Source organism: Saimiri boliviensis, chromosome 13 (genome assembly GCF_048565385.1).
Source record: "Saimiri boliviensis isolate mSaiBol1 chromosome 13, mSaiBol1.pri, whole genome shotgun sequence".
NCBI classification, from domain to species: Eukaryota; Metazoa; Chordata; class Mammalia; order Primates; family Cebidae; genus Saimiri; species Saimiri boliviensis.
Window position 1 is genome coordinate 10,139,000 of NC_133461.1, and position 24,704 is coordinate 10,163,703.

The window sequence follows — 24,704 nt, forward strand, 5'->3', positions numbered from 1 at the left end:
AAGTATTAAAAAATGGAATTTCCAAATCAATATACAAATTTGGACACGAAAAAGCAAAATATTAAAGGTAAATCTTTAAGGCCAATTAAATAATATTTAAGATAATGCTTTTTTTTTTTTTTTTGAGACAGGGTCTTGCTCTGTCATCAGGCTGGAGTGCAGTGGTGCCATCATAGTTCACTGCATGCAGCCTTGAACTCTAGGCTCAGGTGACTCCCACCTCAGCCTTCCAAGTAGTTGAGACCACAGGGACACACCACCCACCTGGCTATTTTTTTTTTTTAATAGATGGAATATCACTATGCTGCCCAGCTAGTCATGAATTCCTGGCCTCAATCAATTCTGCTGCTTCTGCCTCTTGAAGCGCTGGATTACGGATGTGCTTTACCATGCCTGGCCTATGACGGTATCTTTGTGGTGTGTGGGATGGGAAAGTATTTCTTAAAGAAAACTATATGGCAGCTCAATCCATGAAAATTTTGAGTACATCAAATTTTCAGATTTCTGTTTAATGGAGGATGCTATACACAAAGTTAATGACAGATAATACAGATGAGAAGTTATTTCCAATGTGTAAAACTAAACTGAGTCTAGTGCTTAAAAGCAAGAAGTAAACCTTATAAAGCAGCAAGAAAAAATGTAGAAACGCCAGTAAAAATCAAGACAGATGATATTATCAGGCAATTAGTTCCTGGATTAATAAAACCCGAAAGCAACCAGGCATCTGAATAATAACTCAAACTCATTAAGAATTAAAAATACATGTCGAAACACTGTTCACCATGACTTTACACCCATCAGATTTGGAACAGTTAATGCATGAGGGTAAGCATCAATTAGAATGTGAGAATAGAGAGCTCCTTCTGTGCCAGGTGAATCTGCAGAATGAGCTGCCATTCTGGAAAGCCATCTGTAGGACTTGTGTAAGTATCTACATATCTTTAACACAATTATCTCATTCCTTATATATATTCCCAGAAGTGTCTCAGAGTGAGTCACAGGAGACGATACAAAATCTTAATTACAGGACTGTTCGAAATAATGAGAAGCTGCTAATAATCTAGTTTCTATCACTAGGAAAAGTGGAAACGTAAAATATAGTAAAGGCAAACTATAGAATATCATGCAGCAGTTAGAAGCAACTGGCAAAATAAACACAGAAATGTGAATAGATCTTAAAAACCATAATGCAAATTGAGTAAAAATAAGAAATAGTATAAGGATTATAACATAATAGCAGGTACGTGAATTAACAATGAAGTATACAAGAAATCAATAGTACAAATTATACAAATACAAACTTTCCATCAAACTCACTGTAAGGATTGTCTACAGAGATGGAAAGATGAATGGGATTAAGGAATAGGAATAAAATAGATCAGTCAAATATAGAAACCACTGATGACAGCATCCATTAACTAGGTAATATGTTTAACTTACCCTGTGCAACTAAGCTCTACCACACTAGAAAAATAAAGGAAGAGAGATGGATGGATGGAAGGAAAGAAGGAGGGAGGGAGGAAGAAAGGGAGGGAAAGAAGGAGGGAAGCCAAGAGGCAGGAAGGAAAATGAAAAAGAGTATTTGTATGGTCATCAATATATATCAGTTCTTTGTTACGGAAAGGCTAGGAAAGTTTCCTTTCCTAAACTTAAGAGACCAACCCTAGGTGAGACCTACAAGTTAACTGCCAAAACGGCATCTCGGTATATTTAATAATATTCAGGTTTATTTACACTTTCACAAATTCAGCTAGAAATTTATACAGCCTTAAATGAAAACCCAATTGTCAATGTTTGAGACCTGAGGTAAGCAAATGTTGTCTGTGGCTGTTTCATGTATACCAAGAGAGAGTTTAAGCTCCAACAAAGACTCATGGTCTGCAAAGTGTAAATTTTTTACCAGCTGATAGGGGAGGGACAGCGGGGGGTGGGGAGTTGGGGAGAGAGAGCATGGGGAGAAATGCCAGATAAAGGTGAGGGGGAGGAAGGCAGCAAACCACACTGCCGCGTGTGTACCTATGCAACGATCGTGCCTGTTCTTCACATGTACCCCAAAACCTAAAATGCAATAAAATAAAATAAATTAAAAAAAAAAAGTGTCCTCCGAGGACGAATTTAAACAAACAGGACTTTTTTTTTCACATCAGAACTCTGAAGTAGGTAGTTACTGGTGTTGGTTCAGCAGTTTGATGCTGTTAGGAGGCAGCATGTCAGGCCCATCGTACTGTCCGTTTCTCAGCATTTCTCATATGCTTGTTTCCTCATGGCCGTAAAATGACTGTTACATGTCCAGCCATCAAGATTTCAATTCAGAAAAAAGAATAAGGAACACTACTGGCCATATCGGAAAACATAAAACCCTATTGATAGCTTCTATCAGACTTTAACTCACGAAATATACCTCCCTACCTGTAGGAAGTATAAAAAAGGGATCATTCTGCTTTTTCAGTCTCTTAGTAGAGATGGTAAAGGAAGTGATGTGTCACAAATAGATATTGAGTTAGCGACTAATTAAATTACATCCCAAGCCTGAATTGCCAAAGTGGTATCATGTTTCACTGAAAATATGATGCCTATAGGTGTATACCTCCTACAGTCCATGAGGAGAATTGTGGATCTCTTAATTTTTAAAATTCCTTCCCATATGAAAGCTAAAGTAGGACTGGAATGGTAGCCACTAGGGTTACATCACAACACAGAACTTTAAAGTGATACTCCCTGCTTCCTTAAACAAATAGCCTAAATGACAGTGTAAGCATTTACATATGTTTTGAGTTTTGTGAGGAGAACTGCACTGTTACCAGTACCTTTCCATAAATTACAGAAAGCATTGTCCCAGGGCTGAGAAGGCATGAGTGATGAGCCACAAACAAGTTACCAAACACTGGGCCCTGCAAGGATGTCAAATGGGTATTGATGGTGGACAGGATTCCAAAACATCCTCCAAGATGCCTCAACCCCTGCTGTGCATGCCCTAAATTATGTCGAATGACACTGTTTAAGAAAGAATGGTTCCCAGGTCCATCCACAAATGAATGGGTAAAGAAAATATGCTATATATACACGATAGAATACTATTCAACCATAAACAAGACATTAGGAAAAATAATTCCCAATTTATTAAGAATGAAAATCTGTCATTTGTAGTAACATGGATGAGCTTGGAGGACATTAAGCGAAATAAGTCAGGCACAGAAAGATGAGTACAACATGTTCTCACTGCAATGTAGAAGCTACAAAGTTGAGCTCATAAAGAAGAATAGAATTGTTATTAGAGGCTGGAAAGGGTCAGCATAAGGAGGATAATGAGAAATTGCTTTTTAAAAGGTATAAAATTATAGCTAGATAGGAGGAATAAGTTCTAGAGTTCTGGCACCATATGGTGACTATATATTAACAGCAATATATTATATATTTTCAAATAGCTAGAAGAGCAGATTGTTAATGTTCTCAACACAAAGAAAAATCAATGTTTGAAGTGATGAATATGTGAATTACCCTGATTTGAACATTATACTTCATATATATGTATCAAAATATCACATTGTATACCAAAAATATGTACAATTATTATGTGTCAATTGAAAATAATAATAAAACCAAAAATGAAAGGAAGATTCCCCAGGCATGCCTGGCTTCATCATGGAAGCTTTCTAAAAGCAGAGTTTTCTCCAGTTGGTCACTGAAACAGAAGTCAGAGATCCAAAGCACAAGAATGATTTGACATGCCCTGCTGGCCTGGAGAGGAAGAGAGTTACAGATTGCTGCAGCCTCTAGTTGCTGAGAGCAATTTGCTCTTGACAGCCAGCAAGGAAACAGGGAGTCAGCCCTAGAGCTACAAGGAACTGAATTCTGCCAACAACAGAAGGGGCTTCAAAGCAGATTTTTCTCTACAGCCATAGATGAGAACTCAGTCCACCTGACACCTTGACCTCCGCCTTATGAAACCCTGAGACAGGCTGAATCAGGCTTTTGACCCCAGAACTGTGAACCAAAAAATGGGCATTTCTCAACCCCCCGAGTTTGTGACGATTTATTATGGAGCAAAAGAAAACTAAAACTGTATCCCAATTATTGTTAGTATTTGAACTGTATAAAAAATAGAGTTATTTGGGATAATGGTGGGACTGACCACATCAGTTTGCTTGGAAGATGGAACTGAAATGAAACATTAAAAAGTTGACTTCTTTTGGCCGACTTTCGGAGAGTTGGGCAAACCAGCTTTAGGACTAGGAGAATATCACAATAGCTTCAAGCATGGGAGATTATCAAATAGGAAGGCAATGTCCAGTATACGCAGGAAAATCTTTTATAAAAGAATTTTTAAAAATTAGAGAATTCCAGGCTACTGAAAATCCAGTTACATTTTAATATTATAGTATGCTTGATATCTAAATAGGATTAATTTGATTCAAAAAAATAGAAAAGAAGAACTATGGGGAAATAGTTGCATTTTAAAGCAAAAATTTATCATCTTTCTTTCTCTTCCTGTGTCCATTTCTAAATTAAAGGGGAAAAAGCCTTGTTTGCCTTCATATTGTATGGGAGAAATTCAACCATTTCTTTAGGAGATCAATTTATGTCACAATATTCTAAGTAGATATATTAAACACTTATGATCAAAACAAGTAATTTCACTGTCTCAAAGCCCCCAGTTCCCTAGATTAAGGATCTGCTCTCAAATAAAATTAGTTCAGCGGTTTTTCTCGATCTGCAAATTTAGATTCCTCAAAGATCAATTAAAATTGTACTGTTGTTTTGTATTGAAGTAAATAGCATTAAAAATATTAAAATGCTATATAAATTTGAAATGAATATATAGCAACATCATTATCTATTTCAAAGGGATGCTAGATAGATATTTATGGTGAGGTGCAAATTACTATTCAAGAATAAACTTTCACTGAAATAGTGTTCAAATTGTAAGTTCTAAATAAATATGAATTTATAACTGTAGGTGTAATATATAACTTTCCATTAATGGTAGGAGACAATTTATTCTCCTTGGACATGATGCAGTAAGCATTTCTCCTGTTGCATCTGTCACATATTACACAATTAGGCAGAATTTGTTGATAGATTAAAAAAGAGTTTTCAAAATCAAAAATGCACTGATGATACTCTTAAATAATGAAAAGCATTGGATCTAAATTTGTGAATTAAACACAAAAATGCTTCAGAAATAATGGAAATAATGCCAGAACAGTGTTTCGGTACTGAATATTCTTTCACATTATCTGACTTCCCATGTAATATGACTTGTTTAAAATTATCATCTGACTTTTTCTCAAAAATTGTCTAAAGTTTATATGTATTATTTTCTTAATTTCAAAGATGCAAAACCTAAGGCAGAAATCACTTTTACAACCATAATTATTTTATAATTTACATATTAACTTACTTGCAATTACCTCTTCACTTTGTGTGCCATGATATTATAATTACTTGCATTTTACAAATAGGGAAATATATTGTTTAAAATATAAATTTTCTTATATAGTACCATTATAGATTATTGCTTTATAAAAGAAAAAAATGGGTAAATTTAAAAAGTGGAATAACTTTACAAACTAGAATTTGCAAACATAAATCATGCTGCTATATAATCTAAGTCAATCCCAGATCAGTCATACAGGTACTTTTTAAAATTGATTTATTTTACTTTAAGTTCTGAGATACATGTGCAGAATGTGCAGGTTTGTTACATAGGAATACAGGTGCCCTCATGGTTTTCAAAGAGTCTGATCATAACTGCTGTAGAGAAATTGGTAATAAACGGAAAGCTGAATTACTGAGTGATCTGCTTTCCATGGCATCATTAAGCCACATAGAATAATTCTTATTGGCAACAGATATCTAAGATTTTGTAAAATTTTAATTGACCTTAATTCAAATATTATGAAGATCAAGTTTAGCTCTGGAAGTTTCCTAGAATTTAGCGATCACAACATTACAGCTCCCCTCCACCTGAAAGTCTCAACACCTAGTGCCTCTGGCTAATCTCTGGTTTAGAGTTTTCCATTCATAACCAGACCATCCCTCTCAGACACTCGACACAGAGGGTGCATCAGGCCATGGGTATATTCCCCCTTCTTTATCCAACATAAACATGAACTTTTCATTTTCCATTCCTTTGAGTTTTCCCTGAGAAACCTGCATGTGGTAATATAAGTAAATAAATCAGTAAATTTGAATTAAGGTGTCACTGTCCTAGAAACCAATGTGTATATTAGTAAGTGCTTAATGCTCAAGAAACTGAAACCTCTTCCAGATAAGAGATTGAAGATGGATGAATACATTAATGAACAGAGAAGATACCTTAATCTAAAGAAATCATGATCACTTTGGGAACTTCCAGCAGGTATTTCAAAAGACACTAAACCTTTTAACACCTTTCACATCACATCACATACGTGCTCATCCATGCATAGGGCCATTTCTTTGTGGAATCAAAATGAGGGTAGTGTGTTCAACAGAACGTTATGCCCGTGTGCTATTTCTGCATTTATCCATTGCTTTGCTTCTAGTTTTGAAGAAATGCTATATTTATAGGTGGCTGTTTTTTTCACAAGGATACCTTTTCTTTTCCCTGACTTTCTCAGATGTTTGCTTTACATAAAGATAAATACTGCCAATGCCAAAAAGAATAAAATGATGTTTTCAGTGTTGGGTTATAGGGAATTTAGAAGTGAGATTGGTCCCAATACAAGCATCACTTTTCTGGCATCAAGCAGCTTTTATCCCTGGAACTTCACATCATTCTATCTTCATTTCTCCTTCTCAGGGATTTTATTTATATTTTCTTCCCTGTAGACAGAATTTATATTTATTTTATTAAAATGTCTATAAAACGCTTCTTTTTCATCTGCTTAGAAAATTAAGGAAAATTTATTAGCTGATTCTATGTAAATTGCTCTAGTTCAGTTTTCATTGAGGATAAGTTTGTTTTGAATATCTGTTATGACAATTATATACAGCTACATTTTCAACCCTAATGCATTTTTAATAACTTCCTTCAGCAGCTAGTGATTTGAATTTCAAATTTCTACCAAGAAGTTTTTTAAAAAGCATATACCACTTTATAGCAGTTTCATATAAAAATTGATTTATGCTGCAAGATCTCTCTCACAGTAAACATATCAAATATCTAAATGAGACCATTAATACTCATAAGCTTATAATATGTATGTTCCAGATCAGGCATAACACAAAATCAAAGTTGGTACAGAAATAACTGTATCCTTGGCTTATTATTTTTTTTTTCAGAAATCTGTCATTTAGGTGGCAAACATTTCATTTATTTGATTATTTTAATTTATTGCTATTGAATGTTACATACATTTTAGGGTATATCAAAGTAACTGGTTAATTACAAGCTTAAGATATTTAAACATTCACAAATAGAACAGTTTGAGAAATCCATACTAGTCTATTTCTCTAAGCCCCCTTGAAAATGAGTATTTTTTCCCAATTCTGGAGAACCAAAATTTGGACTGGCCATTAATTGTCTAAGAGAAAACAAAGATTTCACATCTGCAGGCCTTTCTCATAAAAGGGGCTTCCTGTATTTACCTGACCCTCAGAGGTAACTATGACCAAATACACAACTTTGACAATGTTGACTTTTGAAGAAAAAGGATTATTAATTCTAGAAATGGAGCAAGTCATAAGGAATTATGGTTTAGTCCACAATTTTGTAAGAGCAAGAGTATATTTGAGCATAAAAGTATTTTAAAACTTCTGTGGTTTTTTTTTTTTTTTTTTTTTTTTGGTGCTTTGATGGCTGGTTGTCTAGGCCTTGGACAAAGTATCGCCATCTGATCCCTACAGTGACATTCAAGTCACCCACAGCTACCTGTCCTGTCCCATGGAGACACACATAGCTTCCGATATCTGCTTTCTCCTCCGTTGTAAGTATCAAACATTTTAAACAATTTTCTCTTTGGTAAAATAAATACATTCTCTCTTTAGAATTATTATTTCCTTAGGAGTATAGTTACATAGTATTGATAATTACTACAACCTTTGCTGTTTAGTCTCTTAACATTTATTCTACTAATAGTTACTGATTTAAGTGGCATTCTTTGCAATTTTAAAAATCATTTCTTAAATTAGCTGCTTCCCTGTCAAGGAACTTTTTTTAAAATTTGTAGTTCTCAATAACTTTAGAATTGAAATACCTGTGAAATATCACGGATGTTAGTACAAGGCTGATACCAAAGTCCATTTCATTTAGAGAAAAGGGTTTATTACAGAGTTTAATTTTGCATGGATCTGCTTTTATAGATGGGCTTTGATATGCACCCACCTTAACTTCTATTCAGTAGGTTTCCTAGGCAATTTCACTACAATCTGCTGTACTTCTAATTGCTTAATGAGAATATAAAGCTGAATATACAATAGATGTCTTCTCATACCATGCCAAGAATGACATTTTTCTTCACCAGTGAAAACTCCTCCTCCTCATATAGTAACTGTTTCTGTGAATGCAAAATCATTCATCCACCACCTAGTCTTGAAAAGATTAGAACTCTCCTTCCTTTCTCTTCCATTTCCCCTATACACCATCAGTTACAAAGTCTTTAATTTTTTTTTTAATCTGTATAAATTTGGGGAATACCTCTGCTATTTTGTTACATGGACATGTGGTGCAGTAGGGAATTCTGGGCTTTAAACCATGGGCCGAAGAGTGTACACTGTATCCATTACGTAACTAATTCTACTTGACTGTGCCTGGAAAATGTCACCTAAATCTACCTCCTCCTCCCCATTCACCTACCTTTGTCCATTCAAGACTTTCACATCTATTTTAGGGAAGTGAGAATATTTTAATATTTAATTAACTAGTTTCTCTGTATGTAGTCTATTACCCTAGCCATTGGCTGGGACACCACAAAAATGGATTTTTTCCTGAAATACATGTTTGAGAATATGACAAACCATTTTAACCCTTTCACAACTCCCCTATTGCCTAAAAATAAAAATTAAACTCATAGTAAGGTAGTTATACCCCATTATTGCCCCATGCACTTCTTTTAGGCTCATCTTTCCCACTCCAGACCTCCTTTCAGAGCCTGCCAACAGTAGATTATTCAAATCATGATGCAATATAGCTTTTCAGTACTTGTGGTCACGTTTTTCTTTATATGATGCATTTTCCCCATTATTTTACCTTGTCAAAACTAAGTAAACCTAAGAAGTTCCTTAAGTGTCCCCTCCTTGGTAAAGTCCTAGTTGCCAGAAGCAGAATTAACTGTTGTTGTGTACTTTTAATATTGTACTCTACATTTAATCATATTTCATTATAGTTGGTCATTTACAAACCTTACTTCCTCAGATCATAAAATTTCAAAACAATAATGATAATAACTCTTAGTGTTGACTGACTACTCCCAACACTCTTAAAATTTTTATAGGTAGAACCTTATTCAATTTTCCTACTGGTCCTAGAAGATTAGGACAATTACTGTCCCTAGCGTACAAACAAGAAGAGTGTCTTCTTCATTTTCTGAAACCTGGGGTCTGTGCTGTTACTACACATAGTAGTCTCACAAAAATTCATATTACATTATATGATCACATCAATGATCATATTGCATTTATCACATATGAATTGGGTTTAACAGCAATTCCCCAATAAAGAGGGAAGGTCTCTTTCCTTTTTAGCATGGTGGCAACAACTCATAGAGAAAAATGTGCCAATGTTATTTATCTCACCCAACAAGTGCATACATTCATACGAATGGCTTTTACCTTAATTTGAGCAATTCCGAGTTGCCTAATTTTAATATAATTTTGCTGACTAGGAAGAATAGATCACATTTGAGTGATAAAGAGTGGCATTATAGAATAATGAAAGGATGATAAAAGAGAATTTGAAGAAAACCAGATGTACATCCTAAGGGAAAAAAGAAACAAAAATCAGAATAATTGAATTAGTTACAATAGTGGAAAGAAGAGATACAGTAAAGTTGATACAAAGACACAAACGTTAGTTAATATTTACTAAAATAAAATCAAAGTCAGAAAAGGAACCTTGTATATACTCTTAAAAAAAAAAAACCCTTAAAATTTTTACTACTGATGAATCACGCCTATGTTATTTTTCCATGGATTGGTTGAACTTTGCTGTTTCATTTCATGATCCACCACAGAAAAAATAAAATAAAATTCCTGAAGGGAAACATGAGTCATTGGGAAAGTGAATTAGCCTTTCCAATGTTATAAAGGGAAAGTTGTAATAATAAACTTTCATCTTCATAGCACGGCCACAAAAAGGTAAATTCCAGCTGTCAGATCTGCTGAACATAGTTATAAAAGAGCTTCAGGAAGCTTCAATTTACAGTCGAAAGTCTGTATAGTTTTTAACTACAAGATGATCCCCTTAACTGTTCCTTTTCTCATGATGCTCTTCATGCTGTTTTGCTACTTCATTTTCACACATTGGAGGGAAAAATCACACACACAGAGCATGTATGTTTCTGACATGTTGATCACAATTTTCCAATATTAATTTTTATCCAACCTACTTATATCTATACTCATACTCTCTTTCAATGTTTTTGTTAAAATGAATGAAGTATCCTGGGTTCTGTCAAAGAGAAAACCCTATAATTATACACAGAAACTTTCTCCTCATCACATTTCCTGTTTACTAGGTCATTCCCATAGGCCCACAGGTGTGTTATCCATAGATAACATGTATGTTATGTTTAAAAACATACCTGCCACAGGTCTTGGCTCAAAACTTCTTGAAAAAGTTTTCTAAATAGCTGTCTTTCTCATTTATCATTCTCTTATAGGCTCCTCCAAGTAAACTTAGTCCCCATATTTGAATGAAATAGCTTTTGTCAAGGTTATCAGGGACCTCTGTGTTGTAAATGCAATGGTCTCTTTTCTTTCATACTACATAATCTCTTATTGGTATTAGCCATAATATCATTTGCTCATCTTTATAAGTAGTTTTCTCTTGGTTTCCAATGATCTAACTCTTAATGTTATTTTTCACAATTTACTTTTTTTTTCCCCCCAGACTTCTATTCTGGCCCTTTTTCTCCCACTAATCTTCTAAATGTTGGATTGCTCATTATCTTCTTTTTCTTCTCTGTCTTTCCCAAGGACATTTTATCAGAGCTCTGGTGTAAGGTACTATCAATATGCCAAAGGTAACCAAAGGAACAACTTTAGCAGTGACATTTCCCTCACCTCAGCCCATAGCTATTTATCTAATTGACTACTTGACATTTCAGTTTGAATGCCTAATAGACATTTGAAATTTAATATATGTAAAGTAAAAGCTTGTAATTTTCACCCAAAGCTGGATCTCCTAGGCTCCCTCATCCCCACGAACTGCATCATCCTTGACACTGTTGCTCAAGCCCAGACCCATGGATCATGCATGAGTTCTAATGTTCATTCACACTCAATGCTTAATTCATAAGTCCTGTCCATTTTTACACACCATATCCAAAATTTGTCCTTTTACTCTAAAACAATGAACTAAGGTTTATCGTAATGTATCTTTGTTATCTTTCAGTTTAGAATATTTGCCTTTCTGATACCTACTTAGTCCCTTTGCATATTGTTCCTTGGCATAAGTTAATTTTCAAATATTTAGAGCTTTCTAGATAATACGTTATTAATTTTTTATGTAAAACATCTATGGTCAAAGAACACAATACTTTCTGATTTATGAAGACTTGTTAACATTCTTGAAAGTAGCCTACTTTGTTGACCATACCATGTGCACTTGGAAATAACCTGTATTCTGTAGCTGTTTTGTGTATTGTATAAAAGTATCAAGCCAAAATGGTTGATTATGTTATGTCTGATCTTATGTCCTTGCTAATGTTTTTTTTTTCTACCTATTCTATCAATTAGTGAGAAAGGGAGGGGGTTCCTCTCTTTCTATACATGTGTTTTCATTATTTAGCTCTCATTTGTAAGTGAGAACAGGTGGTGTATGTTTTCTGTTCCTGCATTAGTTTGTTAAGGATAATGGCCTCCAGTTCCATCCATGTTATATATGATCTTGTTCCTTTTTTATGGCCACATAGTATATGTACTGTAGAGTATATATGTACATTTTCTTAGGTTGGTTCCATGTCTTTGGTATTGTAAATAGTTCTGGGATGTACATATGTGTGCATGTGTCTTTATGGTAGAATGATTTATGTTAGGATTTCTTTAAAAATATTTTTTTCCTGTCAAAAATATCTTTTTAAAATTAAAACAGTAATGATATTTTAATTTACTTCATCAAGCACAGGCATAATGGCTGTTTTAAAATCCCATCCTAATAATTCAGAATCTAAATCCTATCAGGTTTAACATCTGATTTTCTTTTCCCTTTTGATTAAACTCATTTTCATAGTATTTTATACCTTGAGGAATTTTGGATTTCATATTGGACATTGTAGTTGTCATGTATAGCCTCTGGATTCTGTGACATTTCTCTGCGATTGTTGGTGTTTGGTTTCAGCAAGCAATTACCTTGCTTAGACTGAACTGCCAAATGCTACACCAGTGGTGGGGTGTGGCTCAGACTTCAGTCAGACTCTTAAGCTTTAGTTGTGAGTTGTTTTCAATTTGCCACTTCATAGCTGGTTCAAGTGTCAGCCACACTCGTGTTGGGAGTTTATGTACATATTTAAGAGCTCCTCTTTCCTACCCTTCCCTTTGATGGAGCTTCTTCCTCACTTTCTGGCAGCCTAGGTTTCTCCTGGTTTCTTAACAATGCCAAGTCTTTCTGTGGTTGTTTTATTCAGTGGTTCCCAACCTGTTTGGCACGAGACAGGTTTCATGGAAGACAATTTTTCTATGGACCAGGGGTTTGGTGGGGACTGAGGATAGTTTTGGGATGACTCAAGCATATTACATTTATTGTGCACTTTATTTCTACTACTATCACATTGCGGTACATAATGAAATACGTATACAACTCACCATAATGCAGAATCAGTGGGAGCCCTGAGGTTGTTTCACAGCAACTAGATGGTTCCATCTGGGGGTGATGGGAGACAGTGACAGATCATCAGGCATTAGATTCTCATAAGGAGTGCACAGCCTGTAACCCTTTCATGCATAGTTCACAACAGGATTTGCGCTTCTATGAGAATCTAATGCCGCTACTGATCTGATAAGAGGTGGGACTCAGATGTTAATGTCAGCCATGGGAAGCAGCTGTAAATAAACTCGGATGAAGCTCTGCTCCCTTGCTGGCTGCTGCTCACCTCCTGCTCTGCAGCCTGGTTTCTAACAGGCCACAGACCAGCACTGGTTCATGTCCTGGGGGTTGGGAACCACTGGTTTTAGTCATCCTGTTGCCATGGCCAATACTGCTTTGCTGTGACTAAATCTGCCCCCAGCCTAAAGCTGCAGCCAGAGAAAGGAAGAAGCTGTCATTTACTTGTTTCTAGATCTGACTTTGCTACACAAATGACTTGCTTTTTTCAGAGACCCAGGGACTTGTTTTTGTGTTTTGTCCAGTGTAAGGTAAATAGATGTGCTTTGGTTAAGAACAGGCTAAGGTAAACATCCTGCACAACTCAACAAGATTGGAGTGTAGGTGCACGATTCCATGCATTATGTAAACATAGCTATGCAGCTCATCACCTGGCTCGGAACCACTATTATTTGTAAACAGTATAACTGCCCTGCTGATGCTGTGCATATGGCATGCCCAGAGAAAGAGAGACCCAGAGTGGTTTTGTTTTGCAGATGAACACAGGGGAGTCAGGACACAGGTCAGATTGGTGCCCACAGAGACAGTGAAGCTGCTTAATCTGTAAGGGAGAGCTGATCACCTGAATGCAGGCATAGGGGAGCCAGAAACCAGCTTGGGCTGAGAGGGAGAAAGGAAGCTGCTGACCCTGTAAGAGGGAGCCAGCTGTGCAGCTGTGCATCAGAGCGGCAAGAGCCACAGAGCTGGCTGCTGAGAAGGGCACAGCTGGAGCAAGCAGCTGAGATAAAGGTGAACATGTAAGTAAGCTCCTGATGAGACAAACAGTGTGAGAGAGCTGCTGAATAATGTCATGTGTCATCTACCTGCCATTTCTTGAGATTTCTTCCAGCTCCCTACCCCTAACTATCTTCTCCCCTCAGACTTCAGCTGGGGCTTGAACCTGCTGACATCCAGCATTTCTATCTGTCATTTGCGGGAGAATTATATTGTCAGAAGATCACTGTTACGTACTGAAAATGAAAACACAAAGTGGTATTTTAAGAATATAATGCCAGACTCAAGCTTAAACCCTGTCACTGACTCTCATCACCTGCAGTTTAATTCAGTTTTTCTGACCTCTTTTCCTTCACTTACAACAGATCTCTTTCAGATCCTTGATCACACTGAATTGTTTCCACCTCATTTTTTTTGGTAGTGATTTTTAAAAAATTTTTCTTTCTTCTTGGAATGATCTTTCTTTATATCTCTGAATTTGTTAAGGACTGACTTATTTTTCAGTTGAGTCTTAGCCTACTCACATCTACAGCTGTTTTCCATTAATTCTGTATTATATTCTTTTATAAAAAACACATTTATTACATATTTACATTGTTTTATGTTATTAAGAGGTTAATATCAATGATAGACTAGAGTGCCATCTTTCCAATACTGTATCCCCAGCACATGGCCCAGTGCCACATTCGTGCTGAGGCCCCCATAAACATGTCTGATAAATGTTAATGAGTTGGAATTCCATATCAGGCTAACGAATAGACCATGTTTCGACAATTCACAGAATAACTCAAGGAATGAAGTTTGCCTTAAAATTCACAGCTCACAGTGGAAGCCAAATGATTTTAATGAGGCAGTCTGCAAGATAAATAGGAGTTAGCACTTTCTTTAGCTCTGAGCACTGCTGAGATTGCCTCTGTAGGATAAGGAGTAGGCAAGGTAGTAGAAATCAAGAGAATATAAAATAAGAAGGAAGGGCTGTTCCACATGCCTCCGAGAGATGACCCTTTCTCTTCATTCGGCTAACACACTACCACCACTAGTTCGGCCATCAATGTATCTTCTTTGCAGAGAAGCTTCACCTGAGTTCCAAATTAGAAAACATGTTCTTTCTTCAGCAATCTGTGACTACTTCTCCATCTGTACTTGCTATAGTGAGTCAGAGTTATCTGTATGTTCATATTTTCTACTAGAATGCAAGCTTTTTGGGCCAGACTGTGTTTCATGCTTCTTTGTATTTCCAACCAGGAGTGGAATGCCTGGTATAGAACAGACATTCCATGCCCATCTGTGTCCAAATTACCAATCCGTAGGGGGTTAGAGTACTAGCGTGTGTCTACTTTTTTTCAGATAAAAGATAGCTGAGTCCAGAGATAAGATAATAATTCTTCTTGACAACTGTTCCTATTTCATTTGTAAGTAAAAATAAACCCAGCTGTACTGGCCAGAGAGCTCCAACTAGTACGTGTCACTAATCAGCAGGCAGGGATTCTAACCAGTCATTCAAAGAAGACATAATATGCTCAGCCCTTCAAAATTTTACTCACCAACTAAATATCAGGGACTCATGTTTTTACAATCTGGTAGTTCCTCATTAAGTTAGGTTTAACATTATTGCTAAAGTAATAATCATAGTTGTAACAAAAAGATACCAGTAAGACTTTAGAATTCAAATAATTGCATATAATTAGATTGAGAAGTATTATGCTGGCTGTTTTATGAAACCATATACCAAATAGTCTTTAGAGACATAAAAGAATTTTAAAATTCATCTATTCATGAGAAAACCAAACACTTATGAGCTAGTAAGTGAATGGATAGAAACTTTAACTTGTATCCTCTGGCAGTAAATCTATATTAATATATGGAGTACTTGGCTGAGTACAGTAGCTCATGCCTGTAATCCCAGTACTTTGGGAGGTCAAGGCAGGAGGATTGTTTGAGCCCAGGAGTTTGGGACCAGCAACATAGCAAGACCCCCATGTCTATCTATATTTAAAGTATTTTAAAAAATTATGTATACATACATTATTTCTAGACAGTTTTACAAACTCAAATTTTAAGCTCTTTGATCCAGTTTAAATACAATAGAAATGATTACTAGTTAATATCCATAACTAGTAATAAATACTATTTACTGTAAAAAATCTACTTAAAGAAATTACAATATATAAAATAAAATTCCACAAATTCATTACATTATCTGGGATAACTTATTCCATGTATGACCATTGGGAAATTAAAATCTTTACTAAGCTTTCCACCAATAAGCAACACTGTTCTATAATTCTGAGTTTTGACCATGAATCCTCTGTATTAGTATAAAATGTCTAGCTGTGTTTTGATGTTATCATGAAAGATATATTTAGCATCATTCTGGGGTTATGTTTTATATTCTTTTAATTCTTAGGAAATTGATATTTCATTCCTAGTATTCATGCCTTATCTCTACACATCAGCATATTCAATGATCATTTTCTTGTTAAGGAGCTTATAAAACAGCAAATGCCATAAACATTAACAATATCATTAGCACTGCTAAAGGCAGCCCCCCAATTTTTATCTAGTCAATATCGTTCACAGTTTACATCAAGTAACAAATGCACAATTAACCTGAATAGAGAGAAAATACATACTCAGCACCTTAGAAAATTATTTGGTTATGAGTCATCTCATTTTGCAAAGTAGCAATAAAAACAAGTCTTTCATTTTGCAGAGGTACCACTGGCATTTAAAACAGATTATTAAAATAAAGGAGAAAAATATCTTTTGCATTTTATCAGAAAAGGGCATTGTATCCCAGCCATTAATTTTTGCCTTTGCAGATTTCATCTATTAAAGAAACATCTCCACAAGTCTTTGAGGGCTCAGTTATTCCCCAGGGACTCCCAGGACTGTGACTTACCTTGTGAAAGTTTCTGAAATAAGCTGCCTTTTCATCTGGAAATTTTTCTAACCTTCTGGGTCCTTTGCTGGAAGCCTTCTTGAAAACCAACCAGCATCGTCTGAAAATCTGAAAGCAAATAAAGGAATCCCATTATCCATCTTTTTACGTGAGTTTAAGACATCAGGAGTTTATTTATTCAATTAATCCACTGGGAACACTTTTTTTTTTTAAGTGTACTTACTTCACAGAGAGGAACTGTTTTTGATTGACAAGCATGTTCTTAATTAAGATTGCAGTGTATTTTTAAAATATAATATTTCATATGAAACAATTTTTTTGTGAAAAGATTGTGTTTTGAGGTTTTCACTTTGCTGGCTGGTTTCAGTAGTTTTTAACATAACTCAATCACCTGGATACCAACACCATATAAATTACTTATCACCATCCTAATGACAGACAATTCTCCATCTTCCATGCTAGTGCAATGGCAGGTTAATAAAGTTAAGAGAAGTACTTACATAATACTCAATTTTCTGTCTTTGAAAAAAAAATCACATTTGAAAATTAACTTGTGGAATTTTAGATTTTTAAAAATATTCATTGAAGCAAGAAATATATGTTTATAATGTGAACATCTGTCTGATCCTTTCTTTACTTTTGTAATAGGAATTAGTTATTAAACACTTATGTGCAATAAATTAAAATTTATATACATATTTAGTCCTTATAATGAAATGAGACAGAGACCTAGAATAGGCATTACTTTCATGTCAAGATAAAGTATGTGACAATGTCAGGATTTGAACACACACATCTGCATCTTAAGCTTTGACTGAACAAAAAAAAAGCAAGACAACTAATTACACTAACACAAAACATAATTTCTGAACCTTGCCCTTATTTTATAGACCTGATTAATATTGGACCTCTAGATTGTTCTATATTTTCTACCATATCACACTCCCTCAATAGGTATGTTTGAAGACAAGGTAATAAAATGAATTTTTCCCAATAATTGAAGAAGTCTAAAAATGCAAGTTGGCTACATCTTTTAAATTTCAAATTTTAGTGCACTCTTTGCTGGTGGATAATTTCTTTACACCCATGAGGAAACTGATAGAAGGAAATTTCTGAAATCTAGATCACAATATTTCTCTTCTGTGTCTTCATTTAAATTGCAAAGTTGTCATACTATGTTTTCTTTCTACAAATATATCCCAGGCAATATAATTCCTTTGAAGTGTACATTGTTTATTATTCACAAGAAGACAGTCTTTTCCGTGTTAAAGGCATTCTTACAACACTCACATAAAGGCCTCTCATTATAAAAGTAGAACAACCAAGATACACACACTTTGACTTTACTCTTTGTCTTTCTTGCATACTTTACAGAAGTCTTGAGAAGCACGTGTAGGACAACCTTAAACTTCCTGCACGGACGAACATGCCTCTCCTCTGCCTGGATCAGATGCACCCTCCCTAACAAATGCTTCCTAACCATGCACCAGAAAATTATGAACTAAATTACTCCTTCAGTGCTCCTGGTGCTCTGTCTACATACAAGTTCTGTATTCCACACATAATATTGTTATTATTTGCTTATTTGGCCCCTTACTGATCCACACCCCCAAAGCGAAATAATGTTTAAAAATTAAATTATTAGAATATGATCAGTATATGGTTTGCTCAGCTTTAACTCGTTCTACATTGATTTATTTAGTGCTATAGAATTCTGCTTTTGAACTTAAATGAAATAATTACATTTCAAGTGGTAACAGATTTTGGAAATGCAAATATCTAAGAAGAGACAGTTTGGTAGAGCAGAAACTTAATAGAGCTTTGGAATCAGACAGACATAGATTTATATTATGGCTATGCCACTTACTAGCTGTGCAACCTTACACACATTATGTAGTGTCTTAGCTAATAAAGAAGGTACATCATGAAACGGAGGGAGGATTTACCAAGATGAGCTTATGTTGTGGTACAAAGAAGACTCTCCATGTGTTCTCATTGTTCAACACCTGCCTATGAGTGAGAACATGTGGAGTTTGATTTTCTGCTCTTGTGTCAGTTTGCTGAGAATGATGGTTTCCAGGTTCATCCATGTCCCTACAAAGGACATGAACTCATCGTTTTTGATGGCTGCATAATATTCCATGGTGTATATGTACCACATTTTCCCTATCCAGTCTATCATCCATGGGCATTTGGGTTGGTTCCAGGTCTTTGCTATTGTAAATAGTGCTGCAGTGAACATTCGTGTGCATGTATCCTTATAGTAGAATGATTTATAATTCTTTGGATATACATCCAGTAATGGGATTGCTGGGTCAAATGGGATTTCTATTTTTAGGTCATTGAGGAAGTGGACATAGGGAAGGGAGCACTACACACTGGGGTCCGTTGGGGGAAAATGGGGGAGGAACGGGGGGGTGGGGAGGTGGGAAGAGATAGCATGGGGAGAAATGACAGATACAGGTGAGGGGAAGGAAGGCAGCAAACCACACTGCCATGTATGTACCAATGCAACAATCTTGCATGTTCTTCACATGTACCCCAAAACCTAAAATGCAATTAAAAAAAAAAAAGAAGACTCTCCACAAGGCGCAGCCATTTCTCAAGCTCTTTTTTCTTACAGAGTAGGTATAATTTTCTGCACATGACAAAGCCATAAGAAGGGATACTTTTTTCCTAATGACATACAATTCTATTAAATATTCAGCACCAGAATATTCAGATGCAAATATTTTGCAACCGGAAAAATAAGAGAACCATATAATAATTTTTTAAAAACAGAAATTATATTAATGTTCTCCCAAATACAGACTCTGAAACTACAAATATTATGCTTGGAATTCCAGCTCAGCCCCTTCCTGGAGCCAGATAACTCTGGGCAAGGCATTTAGCTCCCTGAGCTTGTGTCCTTAAATTAGCTTGAGGATGATTAAGTGTTAAGTGTTAAGAAACTAAGTATTTAAAGCTCATGCCACAGTGCGTACAGCATAGTCAGTACACACAAGGGCATTTTAATACAAAAGGGATAAAAGGCTCTTAGCAACAGACCTTGTTCAGCACATCTATAACTATTATGGATATTTAAATATACTGTAAAAATTATTGCTTGCATCGGTATAGTTTTAAAGATTTCAAATGATTTTCATAATTATGAGAATTATGTTATATATAATATCAATGGACAAAACTGTTTATTCTATTGAATACACATATGAGTTCCTGCTCATTTCACAGTAGTTTGGATACTGTTAAGCAATATAGCTATTTATTTATATTGACATTCACTAATACATGACTGAAAAAAAAAAAAAAGAAAAAAGGCATCAAATTAGTCTTCCTAGAATTACTCTTCACCCTACAGCATGAAATAATTTTTGCACAGGATAAATCATTTCACTCAGTCTTTAATACAGTTCACACCTTTGTAACCTAATTCAGGATATTACATTTTAATACCCCCCAAAATAGTTTTTTTCATTATAACAATTTAATTTTTAGTATAGGTTCTGCTATTCATTAAATATCTTCACTTGCAGAAGCTAAATTAAGATCAATATGCCTCATGACGATGCCCTTTGAGGATTACAAGACATAACCTGAAGAAAGCATCTAGAATCTGATTTTGGAAAGTAATCCACAAACTCTTACATGAAACTTTTGGGTTTCTAATACTGCCGTGACTGAACTACATCCCCATAGAATTCATCTACTGATGCCCTAATTCCCAATGTGCTAACATTTGGATATGGGGCCTTTGGGAAGTCAGGAGGGTTAGATGGGGTCATGAGGATTGGCCTTGATAATGGCATTAGTGCTCTTATAAGAACACAAAGGAGAGAACGTGCTTTCTCTCTCTGCTTACTGACAAGGAAGAGGTCACATGAACGTACAGTGAGAATGTGGCTGTCTGCAAGCCAGGAGGAAAGCCTTCACCAGAACCCAACAGGGTTGGCACCCTATCTCAAACCCGCAACCTACAGAACTGTGGAAAAATAAATTTCTGCGGTTCAAGCCACCTGGTATGTATTTTGTTACAGAAGTTGGAACTAAGATACTTTTAGGTATCTTTTTTTAAACTAGCAGTGATGGTGGGATAGTGCTGGTTCTGGTAGTTGTCAGAGTAATAATAGTGAGGAAGTAAAAGACAGTTACATGAACCTGAGATTTGAGAGAATGGTAGCAGAAAAAGAATATTATCTGCGAAGTGGGATGTATGGAGATTATCAGTATTTGATCTTTTAGCTATTCGTTAATGGATCTGGAGTCTTAATTGAGTAATAAAATTGAAACTCAAATCCTTAGTAATATAGTTGTCTTTTTGTGCAGAGGAATGCTTTCCCCTTACTCTCTATTACTTTTTAATCATAGCTTTGGAACAATCATGATGTTGAATGAAACCTTATAATATTCATGGAAATACGTAAATACACAAATACACACACTACTGACTGTAATTCCCCAAATAATGTTACCATAGTTATTTTCTATTAAAGAGTGAGTTAAACATGAGCCAGAAGGCATAAGTTTTTCTATTTATGCACTCAATATTGTTTTAAAATAAGCCTGATAATAGATAAGGAAAAATAGATTCAATATTTTTGAGACTATCTTATCGCTTTGCTATTACATTAAGAAAGGCAACCACACAGAGATACGACTGATCTTTAAAGATTCTATAGAGTCGACTGTTTACCAAGTTGAGGCCCTGAGTATTTTTTATCTTGGAATAAGTTTAGGTTTATAAACAGTTGCAAAAATGGTGGAGTTCCTGCATACTCTATACAGCTTCCTCTAATATTAGTATCCTATATAACCACAGTCCATTTTCAAAATGAATACATTAATATTGGTAAATACTATTAAGTAAATATTCTGCTTAGACTTCGTCAGATTTTTCTTGTCCTGTTCTGTTTCAAGGCTTAACGCAGGATATCAAACTGCATTTAGTGGTTCTGTCTCCTGAGTCTCTTCTGATATGTGACACTTTGTTTTTCATGACCCAAGTAGCTTTAAAGTGTAACGGTTGGGTACGTTGTGCAATGTCCTTCATTCCTGTTTGTCTTAAGTTATTTTTGATATTTTAAAGGTCTAATAAAAGTCTCATAATCAAGTAATGAAAACATACAATTTATTAGGAAATATGAATTCACCATGGCTATGGACTGGTTATATTTTGATCAGATCTCTGGCTAGATTTTAAACTTGAAGTAGCACAAAAATTAAACGCTAAGTGCAGAGTTCCACCTTCCACCCCTCTTTGGACACAGTTTTTCAAAGTATTTTGCTTTTTAATAGGAGTAAAATAATAGAAAGGGCGCTGGTGTGGAGACTTTTCAAGTGTCATTCTGTGTCAATGTGAAATCAAATTAAGCATGAGTCAGCACACTAAAAGCCTACTCCGTACCAGAAGTATAAAATAAGCAGAAGTACAAGGAGATCACCTTTTTGTACTCTTCGTCAAACCATATTTTATTAGTGCATTAGGATCTGCTTTAGGCCCTATAACTGATGCCGTATGTGAGAGTGTTGGAGAAATTCCAGGACTGAACAGCAGAAATGACTGCCTGAGATCCGGAAATCACTCCCTGGAGAAAAAAAAAATAATAAAAGAATAGGTTTTATTTTGCTTATAAATGAAAGATACAAATTCTTTGAGTACATGAAAGAGCACCACATAAAATAGATGCAGTACCTTATTTTTATTTGCATCCCATGAGAATGGGTCATAAATTAATAACCCCCATTAGCAGTAGGTGGGAGGAGATGAAGTCTCTTCAGATACTACTTGGCTCTTCAAGGGCATCTCAACATACAGAGACCATTTGGCTGGTTAACAACAGAACCTATTGCCTACAGGAGAATGTACCTTCCCAGTGTCTGTCTTTCAGCAGATGTCATTTCTGCCTTCCCCATCATTTCAGGATGTTGTACAACTTTATCCTGGGGGATTAGCTGATTTTACCTTCTCATTCAAAACTATCTTCTAAACATGCTAGTTATGTCATCATACAGGCTCCTAGGTTCCCCTCCAATTCTCATATAGAAAATTCCATGTTGTCACTGGGACTCCAGAAATTCCCAGGACCACAGCTGGTCCATACCCTTAGCCTTCCACTGTGTTAACCAGCCAGCCAGCATGCCATAATTAAAAATCTTCTTAATCCCCTTCCATCTGATGAAAACCATTTTGCTGCATAGCAATCTCTTTTCCTTAGTGCTTTCTCCTTTTCAAGGTGATTTTATACAAAGGATATCCTTTTTCCATTTAAGACTTGCTGTGAAGTAGTGAGCAGATTTCTTGGCTTCAGTCCACAGCCGTAATTACGTTACTTAGCTAGGACTCATTCACAAGCTCTGCCTTAACCGAAAGTTGGGTTTAATGGGCCTGTTTTATTACAGGCTGTTGACCTAATGAACCTTGCACTTCAAGTAGGATTTTGGTTGGAAACTTGGAAGAATTGTCAAACCTGAGAGTTGTCAAACCTGAGAGTCCATTGCACTAAAAAGGAGGTGTTAGAAAGTTTGTTCCTAGAGATTTAAAAAATCATAGAAGGAAGTGTCACAGCTGGAGTGGCTAAGTTTGTGTTACCTTCTGAAAGCAAGATACTGTATGAATGACATCTCGGGGAATAAGATTTAATTATTAATTTACAACTGTGTATCAGATGAACATATCAAGACAACAAATAAATAAATATGCAAAGCCCATCCAGGAAGAGATATTTACAGGTTTAGACTATGAGTAATTTCAACTACTTGGTCTTAAGTGTTTGCCCTTTGACAAAATGTATGTAGCACTACTGAAAGACACACTTGGTTTGTGTAAAAAAAAGTAGTCAATGAACAGGATTAACTTTGATACACTGATGAGTTTAGCTTTAGCTATCTTTTCAATAGAGAAATGAATTTTGCTCTATCTTAATACTAGCTTATATTTAATGACAGATGCATAGATATACAGATAGATATAATGTTACAATCCCTCTTATTAACTCATTTATTCAAAAAGTACTTGAGAGTTCTACATTCTCTAGATTCGGTAATAAAAAAGAATTTAAACAAAATAGTAACAAAAACCAAGTTTCTGCCCTTATGGAAACAAAGTTCCAGCCACATGAAACTATCATTTCAATGTGGTAGATAGGTGACAGCAAATAAATAAACACATTTTTAAATATTTATAAATAGATTTTTTTTTTGCTATGTGCTAAAATAATTCTATCTATGGATAGAATTATGTGCAAGGATGGAGAAGGGAACATCGGGTGTGGTGAGAGAAGGCCAACCCCTAAGGAGACTTTTAGGAGCAGCACTGGAGAACATGAGAGAATGAGTGATGCAGACATCTGAGGAAAGAGCATTTCAGCCAGAGAGAATTGCAAACACAAATACCCTGATGCAGGAGCTTCTGAACTACTTCAAGAGCTGCAAGGGGCCAGTGTGCAGGGCAGGGAATGGGAACAAGGTGGCTGGAGTTCAGAGAGACAGGGACAAGCCAGGTCAGGAAAGGATCTTGGCTTTTACTCTCTGATGCCATTAAAAGCTCCAAGCAGTGAGAGAACATGACAGAACTTAAATCTTAACAAAAAGGAAGTGATGTAACTATATTAATATCAAAGTCTACTTTAAGGGAAAATATATTAATAGAGATAGAGGCACTTTGGAATGATCACAGGTTAATTCAGCAGAATGTGTAAACTCTTTTGAATTTATATGCATTCATGAACATGAACATAGCCTCAGAATTGTAAATCAGAATTGACAAAAAAAAAAAAAAAAACAGACAAGGCTGCAATAATGTGCAATAATGTGTCTTGTTTGATTAAAATACCAGTATCTGCTAGA

At 35.5% G+C, this 24,704-nt stretch overlaps 1 protein-coding gene across 1 annotated transcript in view; it reads right to left on the reverse strand.

Annotated features, from left to right (window-relative positions):
- DOK6 (docking protein 6) overlaps positions 1–24,704 on the reverse strand; it is a 456,281-nt gene that overhangs the window by 258,329 nt on the left and 173,248 nt on the right. The window contains exon 2 of the mRNA XM_003926000.4: positions 16,860–16,967. Within this exon, the coding sequence (XP_003926049.1) occupies positions 16,860–16,967 (108 nt within the window). The remainder of the gene's footprint in view (positions 1–16,859; positions 16,968–24,704) is intronic.